Here is a 12,822-nt window from a genome sequence, read left to right on the forward strand (position 1 = left end):
AGTCCAGCTTCCTTCTTTCCACGAATGCAGCATTCGTCACAAAAACTAAGGGATACATTAGTGTCTCGTTCCTAGACCAAATAGGAACTGACTACGTAGTGCGCTGTATGGAGTTTTTCAAGCAAAATAAATCATTTTATATGTGCTTCAATCTGATTACATAAAATATGCTTTCACACACGAAAGCATGTTTTATATTTATCGTCTTGTGTTAACTTTTTAGTGGTATCTTGACTTTTAGTTTATGTGGTTTACGAGCTGCTGCATGTTTTGTTTTTGTTGCGTATGTTCCAACCTAAATTGAAGTAACTTACTTTTGATTATAATAGGCACCTAAAAACCCCAATTTGTGTAATTGTATACTGCTTAATACAGTGGATAAGATTGGTATTGCTTACAGTAATTATAGGTATTCGTCATCATGTGAGGATTTACTGTATACTACCGTATTTTTTCAATGGTTGATCATTTGATAAACTTTGCTTACCAAACTCGCATAATGCTGAATCGAACTCGATTAACGGTGGCCGACACTTTTTAGCGGTAAAGGTGGCATATGATAAGGCATCATATCATATTTCATATCATATCTCATATTATTTATATATATATATATATATATATATATATATATATTATATATATATATATATATATATATATATATATATATATATATATATATATATATATATATATATATATATATATATATATATATATATAAAATGCTATAGAAGATCTTTTTCGTGCTTATACATATTAAACTGCAATTATTGACGCACAAGTAAATAGTGGAGAAACTGTTTAACCTTTTTTGAATGCACCAGGCAAATCAATGTTTCTGGCACCCTGAGTTATAGTGTGATAATGAGACAAGCTTTAATGCCTTTTCTTACACCAACTGTAACACTGATAGTCTAGTGGTAAAGAGTCTGTGCTTACACCATCATCATTCAGGTTCGATTCCCGTTGCATACAATATTTTGCGATTTAGGTCAGTGACACTTCTTGACTGATCAATCTTTGCTGTAATATATGTCGGAATTGTATTTAGAGCCCTACGGGTATACACAAATACACACTGTAGATCTTACTTTAGGCTCAAATTCATGCACCTTGATAGTCCGGTGCGCCTTTTGTCTCAAAACATTATGACAAAAACAATATGGGAGTGTGCCTTATAATCCAGTGCACCTTGCGTGCAGAAAATACGGTAATTTATAAACTACAGTTTCAATTCTAACGAATTTTAACACATTTTAAATTTTCTTTAGAGTTTGATTAAACATTTGGGGAGTAGGAGTGCTTGACAGACTACAAAAAAAGGTGATCGGATCACACTTGAGTTACGAGCTTGGCAAAAATAAAAATAAAACTCGTAAGTCAAGGTGCCACCGTGCGATGGGTCGTTCTGAAACTTGTCGCCGAAGTGTTATATCCCCCGGTTTTTGTAAGTCATACTCCCTGAGGTTCTGTTACCTCATCTCAATCTCATTCTGCCTCAGGAAGTGGATTTTGTGGCGCTGTCGGCGAGCTCGGGCAAGGTCAAGGTGCCACTTTGTGACAGGTTGGTCCAAAACGTGTCACCAGAATGTTATATCCCTCTGTTTTTGTGAGTTTCCCTTCCTGACTTTTTGTTACCTCTTCCCGATCTCGTTCTGCCTCAGGAAGTGGATGTTGTCTGCACTGTCGGCCAATTCTGGATACTGCTCAGCCGAGAGGGCATAATACCCGTCGTAGCCCAGGACTCTGCCGCTGCTAAGCAACTGCCGCTTCTCGCCTTCTGTCCATGGCCGGCCCCCCTCCTCTCCATCACGCAGCCGGCGTTGCTCCCGGGCCCAAGCGCCGGCCAAGGCGCGCTGCCGGGCCAGTTCGGCCACGCGGGTCTTCTCCTCGTCCACGGTAGCTCCGTACCGCACGTGCAGCGCCAAGGCGCCGGCGCGCACCTCCACGTCGGCAAAACGGCGCGTACGCCCGTCCATAACGGTAGTAGACTGTGAAACGCTGACGTTGACGCCGTTCTCCAGCGTTTTGTGGCCGCTGGTCAGATGAAGGGCGGCCAGGTCAACGTCGGGGAGGCCCGGCTTGACGAAGTGATGTGTGTCGCGGCCCTCCACGGTGTAGTGGAGCTCCTCCAAGTAGAAGGCGTTGTTGAGGATGCCCGCCACCTTTATGCAATCCTCGCCCGCCACGTTAAGGGTGTGCGCGTGTACGCTGCCCTTGTAAATGGCGAACATGACCGCGCGGCCTACAGGGGAGGCCGCTGCAGAGAACCACAGCCACGGCTTCTCGCCGCGACGGCCCCTCCGAAGGTGGACTTCGGGCAAACGCTCAAAGGACAGGAGGGATTCAGCTTGCCTGGTGACTTCACGCTGAACTCCCGAGATGGACTGCAGAGCACAGAGAACAGCAAAGGTAATGTGGATTCTTACATGTTTTTTTGAAATGTATTTTCTTATGAAACAATTTTGTTATAATATCTAATGACTTGACCAATGAAAACTTCCTATATAGAAATTATTTTTCTACATTTGTGTTATTAAGTGATAAACCAGTTTCAGTAAAATCTTGCTTTACTTTCCTTCCCTTCAAGGAAAAAATAACTTCTTGAAAGAAATTGTGACTAAACTTTAAGAGTTCACTGAAACATGAACACCGCAACATAGCCCAGTATGGCTCTCAAGGAAGTAGCCTGTCATGCATTGAAGCTGAAGGCTTTGTGTTACCTGCAGCCAACTGCACACGAATCCCTTAACGATAGAATCTGTCAAGCCTCCGAGCCGGAGTGGCCTTACGTTAAAAAAGCAGACTTTCAACTCGACAACGCTGCAGGTTACAGTGCCAGACAGCATTGAAGAAATTGATTCAGCTGTCGGAAACCCACTGTTTGCTTTTTATGCAAATAAGACACAATTAAAAGTCATTGTCTTTGAAATGGATAACAGCAGCTTCATAACTACTTTAAAACGTAGGAAAATAATGTTTTATTGCTTCTATTTGTATTCTCAACAAAAGTAATATTTCTGGGAGTTGTGCAGATTGGAAAGAAGATTGTTTTACTAATAGTTTTAAGTTGCAAATATAACAAATATAAGGGTATGGGTCAGGTGATATTCATTTCCACCTTTGTTTTTCATTGTCACATTTTTCCAAATTCATCCTGCTTTCTGAGGTTTGTTTTATTGTTTTATGATTAAAACAGTTTTTTTCATTTGTTATTGCCGTTTGTTTGTTACTTCATTGAGCCTTTTTGTGATGAATTGAAATTCATTGTTTGAGTACTGTGACTTTCCTGCTTCCTGAATTTAGGTCCATCAAAAACAACAACATATTCACCTGAACCTAAACGCTGTCCCAAAATGTTCTTATGAAGGGTGAGGCTAATTAAGGACAGGTGTAGGGTGATTGGACACGAATTAATTAGGCGTGCTCTGGTGGACGGAAGCGTCCCAGACCCTAAAAAAAATATTTTTCCCTGGCAGACATTTTTTTTAAATTATATAACTGTCGACTGTAACGATTATAATTCCTGGCATAGTATTTCCTGAAAGAAAATAATTGTTGTAAATTTTATATGTTACATGTTTTTGACTCAAAAGGTATATCCACAGATTATTCTTTCAAACTCAGCGAAGCTAGCAACCTTGTTTCCTTTATTTCTGTCCATTTACATTAAGAATTTAAAAGTAGACCCACCGGCAAATCGTCCCAAAGCTGACTTTTCCTCAACTCGTACGATGGCATGCTCAAGTCAAACTTGGGCACGGGAAAGCCTGGAATGGTGTTGTGCAGGTGAAAACCAAACGTCACGAGCCAGCTGTTCACGTCTACCACAAAAGATATAAAAATAATTAAAAAAAAGAAAAACCTCATCTGTGAAACAAGTTCCCCAAAGACAATGAGACAGGCAGTGATTTCCTTAATTTTTCCAGAAATCTTTCTGACAACAAAATGGAAGCGCAGACAGAGTAACTATTAGTTGTGTGCTAAAATAATATTCTTGAAGTGCTGTCGCTTCTTACCTGCCACGTATTCCCTCACTTCGTGGACTTTGCTAATAGGGTTGTTATTCCGGAACATGTAAAGATTAAAAGGAGCTGGCTCCTTGCCAACATTCCTCAGGGTAGCAACGTCCGGCACGGTCCACCTGCCAGACATGATATCGTAGTCCCTCTCCCCGAAGTGCAGCAGCTTAGTGAGAGGATCATAAAGACCCCCATGGAAGCCTAGCACCAGCTGGAAATCCGGGTTGGAGTCAAAGTAGACCTCGCCATAAGCCGTGTACTGCAGCTGCTTGACCAGAAGGCCGTTGCTGGTGAAGACTGCCAGTGGGGTTCCGGTGTTGTCACAGGCGATGTAGAACTCCTCGCCACTGCTAATCTCCATGGCAAATAGGTGGCCCTGCAGGTCGTAGTACAGCGAAGTGATCTCTGAGCTGGAGTGATTGTAGACATGGGTGATCCGGGCCGGGTAGCTCAAGTCAGCGTAGAAGTACTGCAGGTGTTGGCCCAGGCTGGTTTTGGATGACACCCTTCGACTGAGCCCATCATAACGGTACTGGATCGTCCAGCCACTGCTTTTGCTGTACACTCGCACCAAGAGCCCCTTAGAGTTGTACTCGAAGATTTCAGCCCCTCTTTGGCGGAGGAAGCCATCCTCGTCCATGCGGTACTGAATGTCGCCGAGACGGGTGATGCGGTCCCTGAGGTCGTAGCGCAGAGGAAGGAGTCTTGCGCTGTTTCCAGCGTTGAGCAGGTGCAAGTTTCCATTGAGGTCATAGGTATAGCGCCAAGTAATCTTCTCATTCAAGTAGACAGTCTGCAGCTGCCCGTCCACGTCGTATTCATAACCGTACTTGGTGGTGTTAGCAAAGGGACCGATTTTGATCTCACGTCGTACGACACGGCCCACGTCATCATATTGAAAGGTGATCCAGTACATAAGCGAACGGAAAATCTCATATTGGATCTCCTTGATGCGACCGTGCGCATCAAAGTGCTTTGTGTACGTCATCACAGCTGTGGAGATGATCTGGTTGATGTCGTAATAAATGACCCCAAACTTCCCAAACTGCTCCACCTTGCCGGATATGTCGTCAAACTGGTAAAGGTCAATGGGCAGCGGCGTCTCGTTGATGACCCCTTGCACACTGGTAACGCGTAGGTTGTTGTCGTAGGTATAGTCAAAGCGGGCGTTGACCATGCCATCCTCGCTGAAGCGGAAGATCTGTCGATCCACAAGGGGCCCCACCTGGCGGTAACGGATGGAGCAGATGAAGCCGTCGCTCTGCAGGTTGACCGTCTTCAGGACCCCGGCAGTCTCGTCGTAAGTAAAGCTGACCCGAGTGCTTCCATAGAGGATCTCTGACAGCTTATTTTGACGCCGGTAGCGGTATAGCACCCGGCGGCCCGTGCCAAAGTGGGACACCCTTAACAGGAGGCCGTCCTCGCTGTAGTCTACGGCCACGGAGGCGTTACTCTCCGGTGGGTGGTAGAGGTTGCGATAGTATCCCACCGAGCGCACTGTCTCCATGGTGTAGCGGGCAACACTTGGCATGGTGATTCCTGAAAGGCGGTCCAGTGAGTCAAAGTCAAAGATGTACTGACGCTGACTGTGGAGTAGCAGGACCATGGACTGGAGAGACAAAAACAAAGTTATTGCGTCAGTTATGTTGTAAAAAAAACAACATTCCATCCATCCATCCATTGTCTTCCGCTTATCCGAGGTCGGGTCGCGGGGGCAGCAGCGTTAAAAGGGAAGCCCAGACGTCCCTATCCCCAGCCACCTCTTCCAGCTCATCCGACGGGACCCCGAGGCGTTCCCAAGCCAGCCGAGAGACATAGTCTCTCCAACGTGTAATGGGCCGCCCCCGGGGCCTCCTGCCGGTGGGACATGCCCGGAACACCTCCCGTGGGAGGCGTCCAGGAGGCATCCTTATTAGATGCCCGAGCCACCTCAACTGGCTCCTCTCAATGCGGAGGAGCAGTGGCTCTACACCGAGTCCCTCCCGGATGACTGAGCTTCTCACCTTATCTCTAAGGGAGAACCCAGCCACCCTGCGGAGGAAACTCATTTCGGCCACTTGTATCCGGGATCGAGTTCTTTCGGTCATGACCCAAAGTTCATGACCATCGGTGAGGGTAGTAACGTAGATCGACCGGTAGATCGAGAGCTTTGCCTTTCGGCTCAGCTCCCTCTTCACCATGACAGAGCGGTACAGGGTCCAAATGAGGGCAGACGCTGCACCGACCCGTCTGTCGATCTCCCGTTCCATCCTACCCTCACTTGTGAACAAGACCCCAAGATACTTGAACTCCTCCACTTGGGGCAAGACCTCCTCCCCGACCCGGAGGGAGCCTACCACCCTTTTCCGACTGAGAACCATGGCCTCGGACTTGGAGGTTCTGATCCCCATCCGGGCCGCTTCACACTCGGCTGCGAATCGCTCCAGCGAGAGCTGAAGATCACGGCCTGAGGAAGCCAACAGCACCACGTCATCTGCAAAAAGCAGTGACGCAATGCTGAGGCCGCCAAACCGGACACCATCCCCGCCAAGGCTGCGCCTAGAAATTCTGTCCATAAAAGTTATGAACAGAATCGGTGACAAAGGGCAGCCCTGGCGGAGCCCAACCCTAACCGGGAACGAATCCGACTTACTGCCGGCAATGCGGACCAGACTCTGGCACCGGGCATACAGGGACCGCACAGCCCGGATAAGACTGTGCGGTACCCCATACTCCCGAAGCACCCCCCACAGGGCCTCCCTAGGAACACTGTCGAATGCCTTCTCCAAGTCCACAAAACGCATGTGGACCGGACAGGCAAACTCCCATGCACCCTCAAAGACCCTGAAGAGTGTATAGAGCTGGTCCAGTGTTCCACGGCCAGGACGAAAACCACACTGTTCCTCCTGAATCCGAGATTCGACTTCCTGGCGGACCCTCCTCTCCAGTACCCCTGAATAGACCTTACCAGGGAGGCTGAGAAGTGTGATTCCTCTGTAGTTGGAACACACTCTCCGGTCCCCCTTCTTAAAGACGGGAACCACCACCCCAGTCTGCCAGTCCAGAGGCACTGTCCCCGATGTCCACGCGATGTTGCAGAGGCGCGTCAACCATGACACGCCCACAACATCCAGAGCCTTAATGAAGTCCGGGCGGATCTCATCGACCCCCGGGGCCCTGCCACCGAGGAGTTTTTTGACAACCTCGGTGACTTCAACCCCAGTGATACGAGAGCCCAACCCAGAGTCATCAGCTCTGCTTCCCCAGGGGAAGACGTGCCGGTGGGATTGAGGAGGTCTTTGAAGTACTCCGCCCACCGATTCACAACGTCCCGGGTCGAGGTCAGCAGCGCCCCATCGGCACTATACACAGTGTCGATGGCACACCACTTCCCCCCTAAGACGTCGGATGGTGGACCAGAATTTCCTCGAAGCCGTTCGGAAGTCGCCTTCCATGGCCTCGCCAAACTCCTCCCATGCCCGAGATTTTGCCTCGGCAACCGCCAAAGCCGCATTCCGCTTGGCCAGCCGATACCTGCCAGCTGCTTCCAGAGTCCCACAGGCCAGGAAGGCCCGATAAGACTCCTTCTTCAGCTTGACGGCATCCCTCACCGCCGGTGACCACCAACGGGTCTGAGGGTTGCCACAGCTCCGATCAGCCGCCTCGACAATGGAGGCGCGGAACATGGTCCACTCGGACTCAATGTCCCCCGCCTCCCTCGGGACATGGGCGAAGTTCTGCCGGAGGTGTGAATTGAATCTTCTTCTGACAGGAGATTCTGCCAGCCGTTCCCAACAGACCCTCACAACACGCTTGGGTCTGCCGGGTCGGGCCGGCATCTTCCCCCACCATCGAAGCCAACTCACCACCAGGTGGTGATCAGTTGACAGCTCCGCCCCTCTCTTCACCCGAGTGTCCAGAACATGCGGCCGCAGGTCCGACGAAACGATGACAAAGTCGATCATCGAACTACGTCCTAGGGTGTCCTGGTGCCAAGTGCACATATGGACACCCTTATGTCTGAACATGGTGTTCATTATGGACAGACCATGACGAGCACAGAAGTCCAATAACGAAACACCACTCGGGTTCAGGTCAGGGGGGCCGTTCTTCCCAATCACGCCCCTCCAGGTCTCACTGTCATTGCCCACGTGAGCATTGAAGTCTCCCAGCAGTACGAGGGAGTCCCCAGGGGGCGCGCTCTCAAGCACACCCTCTAAGGACCCCAAGAAGGGTGGGTACTCTGAACTGCTATTTGGTGCATAAGCACAAACAACAGTCAGGACCCGTCCCCCTACCCGAAGGCGGAGGGAGGTTACCCTCTCGTCTACCGGGGTGAACCCCAACGTACAGGCGCCGAGCCGTGGAGCAATTAATATACCCACACCGGCTCTGCGCCTCTCACCACGGGCAACTCCAGAGTGGAAGAGAGTCCAACCCCTCCCGAGAGGACTGGTACCAGAGCCCAAGCCGTGCGTAGAGGTGAGTCCGACTATATCTAGTCAGAATTTCTCAACCTCACGCACCAACTCGGGCTCCTTCCCTGCCAGAGAGGTAATGTTCCATGTCCCAAAAGCCAGTTTCTGTAGCCGGGGATCGTCGCGCCAAGGACCCCTCCCTTGGCTGCTACCCAGCTCTCTGCGCACCCGTAACAACATTATCAATTTCAATTTGTTTTTACAACCAGAACAGATTAAAAAAAATCTTGATGGGTTAGTACCAACTTAGAACTTATCCTTTGACATTACCCCCAGTGTTTTGTATTGTGTGTTTTGTATTGTGAGGTGATATTCAACGTATGAGGAGAAACAATGCCTTCTCAAGTACGAGCTCCCTATTCAACATAATGTTTGAGATGGTGTTATCAGAGCTACACAGCAATCTTTGCAATCAGTGGATGCAGGCGTTTATCTGTTTTAGGTCGAGAATCGGTTACTGTAAGAATTTGCAGCTTTTTTATTGATTTTTGATTGCCAATATAAAACTAAAATAATTAAATACACAAAACACGTTTTACACACATGTTTTATTATTTAATGCAAAAGTTCAGGGGTAAATAAAGGACTTTGGTGGGCTTTTGCCAGCAGTCTAGAAAAAACAGCTCAGAAAAACAAAAATGGTCTGAATTCCTCATTTAAACTCATATGCAGGAGTATTTAAAAGGGACACTTGCAACAGAGGTTTTGTCTTGTTGCTACTAAAAAACCCCTAAGGCCAGTTTCAGAAAGGGACATTTAATAGCAATATTTATTATGAGTAGCCCAACAAAAACTGTAATAAAAGCATGCCCCAATGGACATGGAGCCATTTAAGTTGGAAGAGATCTTTCAGTAAAGACAGAGCAAAGCATAATTTGACCCAAATTGTGCGTGTATGCCAGACAGGTGGAAGACACTAAATACACAGTTGTTGTAGATTTCTATCAGATTTAACAATGACACTTGATTGCCAGGGCCCCTTCAATTATTTCACAGTATGTGTAGGGGAAGAATGCTAGCCATCTCGCCAAGGTTCATTGCCCTCTGTGTTAAAGTGTCATGCTTCGTCATCTGTGGACACGTCAGCGTTCCCCAAGCTCGCCATTGCTCTCGTCAGAGTGTCAAAGAGTGTGCACACTGGTCTCTCGTGGCCACACAATCAAAGCCAAACCCCTCAGACTGCCCTCAACACAAACCATTTCCTCATATTTAAATGTAAAGGTTTGAAGCAGCCCAAACAATCTAGAACCTAGAATCTAGGGGTGGCCAACCCGGTCCTTGAGAGCCGAATGTCCTGCATGTGTTTGGTGTTTTTTTAAAGAGTGATTTTTTTTCCACAAATATAAGGCGCTAATTTATACACACTGTTCCTTTAAACCTGCCAAGTCAAACGCAAGGCCCTTTTAGTGGTATAAACGAGCCCGGCATAAATTTTCGAAACATGTCAGAAAAATATGTCATTTCTATCAAAAGTTATGATATGTTGTATACTGGACTGTCTCAGAAAATTAGAATATTGTGATAAAGTTCTTTATTTTCTGTAATGCAATTAAAAAAACAAAAATGTCATACATTCTGGATTCATTACACATCAACTGAACTATTTCAAGCCTTTTATTATTTGAATATTGCTGAATTTGGCTTACAGCTTAAGAAAACTCAAAAGTCCTATCTCAAAATATTAGAATATCATGAAAAAGTATACAAGTAGGCTATTCAACTAATCACCTGAATCATCTAATTAACTCGAAACACCTTGCGAGGGTTTCCTGAGCCTTAAAAACACTCAGCTTGGTTCAGTAAACTAAATCACAAGTATGGGGAAGACTGCTGATCTGTCTGCTGTCCAGAGGACCATCATTGATACCCTCCATCAGGAGGGTAAGACACAAAAAGAAATTTCTCAAAGAGCAGGCTGTTCACAGAGTGCAGTTTCAAAGCATATCCACAAAAATTCTGTTGGAAGGGAAAAATGTGGCCGGAAACGCTGCCCAACCAAGAGAGATGACCGCAGCCTTAACAAAATTGTGAAGAAGAGCCGCTTCCAGAATTTGGGGGAGCTTCAAAGACAGTGGGCTGAAGCTGGAGTCCAGGTATCAAAAGCCACAGTTCACAGACGTGTCCGGGAAATGGGCTACAATAGCCGTATTCCCATGGTCAAGCCACTTCTGAACTCAAGACAACGGAAGAAGCGTCTGACTTGGGCTATGGAGAAGAAGCACTGGACAGTTGCAGAGTGGTCCAAAGTCCTCTTTTCAGACGAAAGCAAGTTTTGCATTTCATTTGGAAGTCAAGGCGCCAGAGTCTGGAGAAAGGCTGGAGAGGAGCAAAATCCAAGTTGCTTGAAATCCAGTGTGAAGTTCCCACAATCAGCAATGGTTTGGGGAGCCACGTCAGCTGCTGGTGTTGGTCCACTGTGTTTCATCAAGTCCAGAGTAAATGCAACTGTGTACCAAGAGATTTTAGAGCACTACATGCTTCCATCTGCTGAAAAGCTCTATGGAGATGAGGATTTCATTTTCCAGCATGATCTGGCACCTGCCCACAGTGCCAAAACCACCAGTAACTGGTGCACTGACCATGGCATCACTGTCCTTGATTGGCCTGCTAATTCCCCTGACCTGAACCCCATTGAGAATTTGTGGGGTATAGTTAAGAAGAAGATGAAAGACACCAGACCTACAAATGCAAATGAGCTGAAGGCCGCTATCGAAGCATCCTGGGCATCAATAACACCTCAGCAATGCCACAGGCTGATTGCCTCCATGCCACGCCGGATTGATGCAGTAATCCGTGCAAAAGGATTCCCAACCAAGTACTGAGTGCATCAATGGACATTTTCAAATGTTTGATTTAGTTTTGCTGTTATAAAATTATTTTTTTACTTGGTCTGAGGAAGTATTCTAATATTTTGAGATAGGATTTTTGAGTTTTTTTCAGCTGTAAGCCAAAATCAGCAATATTCAAATAATAAAAGGCTTGAAATAGTTCAGTTGATGTGTAATGAATCCAGAATGTATGACATTTTTGTTTTTTTAATTGCATTACAGAAAATAAAGAACTTTATCACAATATTCTAATTTTCTGAGACAGTCCAGTATAAAGTCAAACCAAATGCTCTCTCCGGTAGCTAGAAGCCAGCTATAAATTTTTATAGCGTTGCAAATTGGTTCAGGTGGAATACTAATATTCACTTACTGTTAAAATAATCTAGTTAATACATTCGATGCCAAACATGAAAATATTTCCCCTCAGGGTTTGTGAATAAATGTGTTTTGTTTAGAAAACATCGTAGTGTTTAGGGTAGGTTACTAATGTAGGCTGAATAATAAAGCATAATACTGAAACACAAAGCTAAACATTTGGAGTTAACATTCTTTTAAAATTCTCAAAACAGGAGGTCTTGATCCGGTCCCAGAGCCAAGCAGAGTTTGACATCACTACTTTAAACTCTTATATTAGGGCGGGGGCGTTTAACTATCCTTACGAAGGGCTGCAATCGGCTGTGAGTTTGAGAACCCTGCCTGACATCATCCAAAGGTTGCTAGTGACATTTTTGGTCCTCGTACTGAAATTAATTCTAAACAAAAATATAATTAAACCTGAAACCCTTCAGCATTGCCTCTAGTCTGGTCATAAACAGGGGTGATTAAAGAAAAAAAAAACAGATCCCATATTCATACTAAAAATAATACAACGGTATTCATTTAATGTGTTCAATTTTCAAGCGGTTTATACCTGCTACCCAAATGCAAAAATCAACCTTGTTTGTTTATTTCAAGTTTAAAAGAAACTCATCTCCAGCAATCAATTGGAAATAAATCTAAATCTCTTTAATTTTGTAGAGAGCCAATGACTCAAAGTTTACTTTAAAATAAATTCCGCAGTTCATTAATAAAAGATATCCAGTGCGACTGTCCTGGCAGCTGCAGTATATACACTGTGTTAAACAGGCCTTTAAAAAAAGCCCAGGATACATTTTCATTTGGCTGCCTCAGTTGACCCCACAGGAAAAAAAAAAACAGCTGTCAACTTTGGGGAAAAAAAAGTGATTGTGCAAGTGTACTTACAGATGTTTATGCAGATGCAATCAGGCCTGAAGGATTATGTCAACATAATGATTTGCATGAGAGCGGGCAAATTAGTGAAGTGTAGCGTTAGAGACAACCGTGTGTCATGACACACTCCATCCTTATAACTTAATTCTAAGCTTTCGACGCCTGTTCCAGGCAAGCCACTCCCACTACCTCGATTTTCCATTGAAGGGTATTTCAGCCCGGCTCAAAAGGGGATTAGTTGGTCTGCTGTGATAACAGGTACATACAGTGGTACCTCTA

At 45.9% G+C, this 12,822-nt stretch overlaps 1 protein-coding gene across 3 annotated transcripts in view; it reads right to left on the minus strand.

Moving 5' to 3' along the window:
* Nucleotides 1–687: 687 nt before the first annotated feature.
* The window catches only part of LOC148359376 (teneurin-3), a 398,357-nt gene continuing 386,222 nt past the window's right edge, over nt 688–12,822 (minus strand). For all 3 annotated transcript variants that reach the window (XM_088344602.1, XM_088344601.1, XM_088344600.1), the window contains 3 exons: nt 4,026–5,637; nt 3,700–3,830; nt 688–2,393 (listed from right to left, as the gene is read on the minus strand). In XM_088344602.1, the coding sequence (XP_088200728.1) occupies nt 1,641–2,393; nt 3,700–3,830; nt 4,026–5,637 (2,496 nt within the window). In that variant the 3' untranslated portion in view covers nt 688–1,640. The remainder of the gene's footprint in view (nt 2,394–3,699; nt 3,831–4,025; nt 5,638–12,822) is intronic.

The sequence above is a fragment of the Urocampus carinirostris genome, chromosome 9 (genome assembly GCF_059441175.1).
Source record: "Urocampus carinirostris isolate Australia breed hairy pipefish chromosome 9, RoL_Ucar_1.0, whole genome shotgun sequence".
Classification (NCBI taxonomy): Eukaryota; Metazoa; Chordata; class Actinopteri; order Syngnathiformes; family Syngnathidae; genus Urocampus; species Urocampus carinirostris.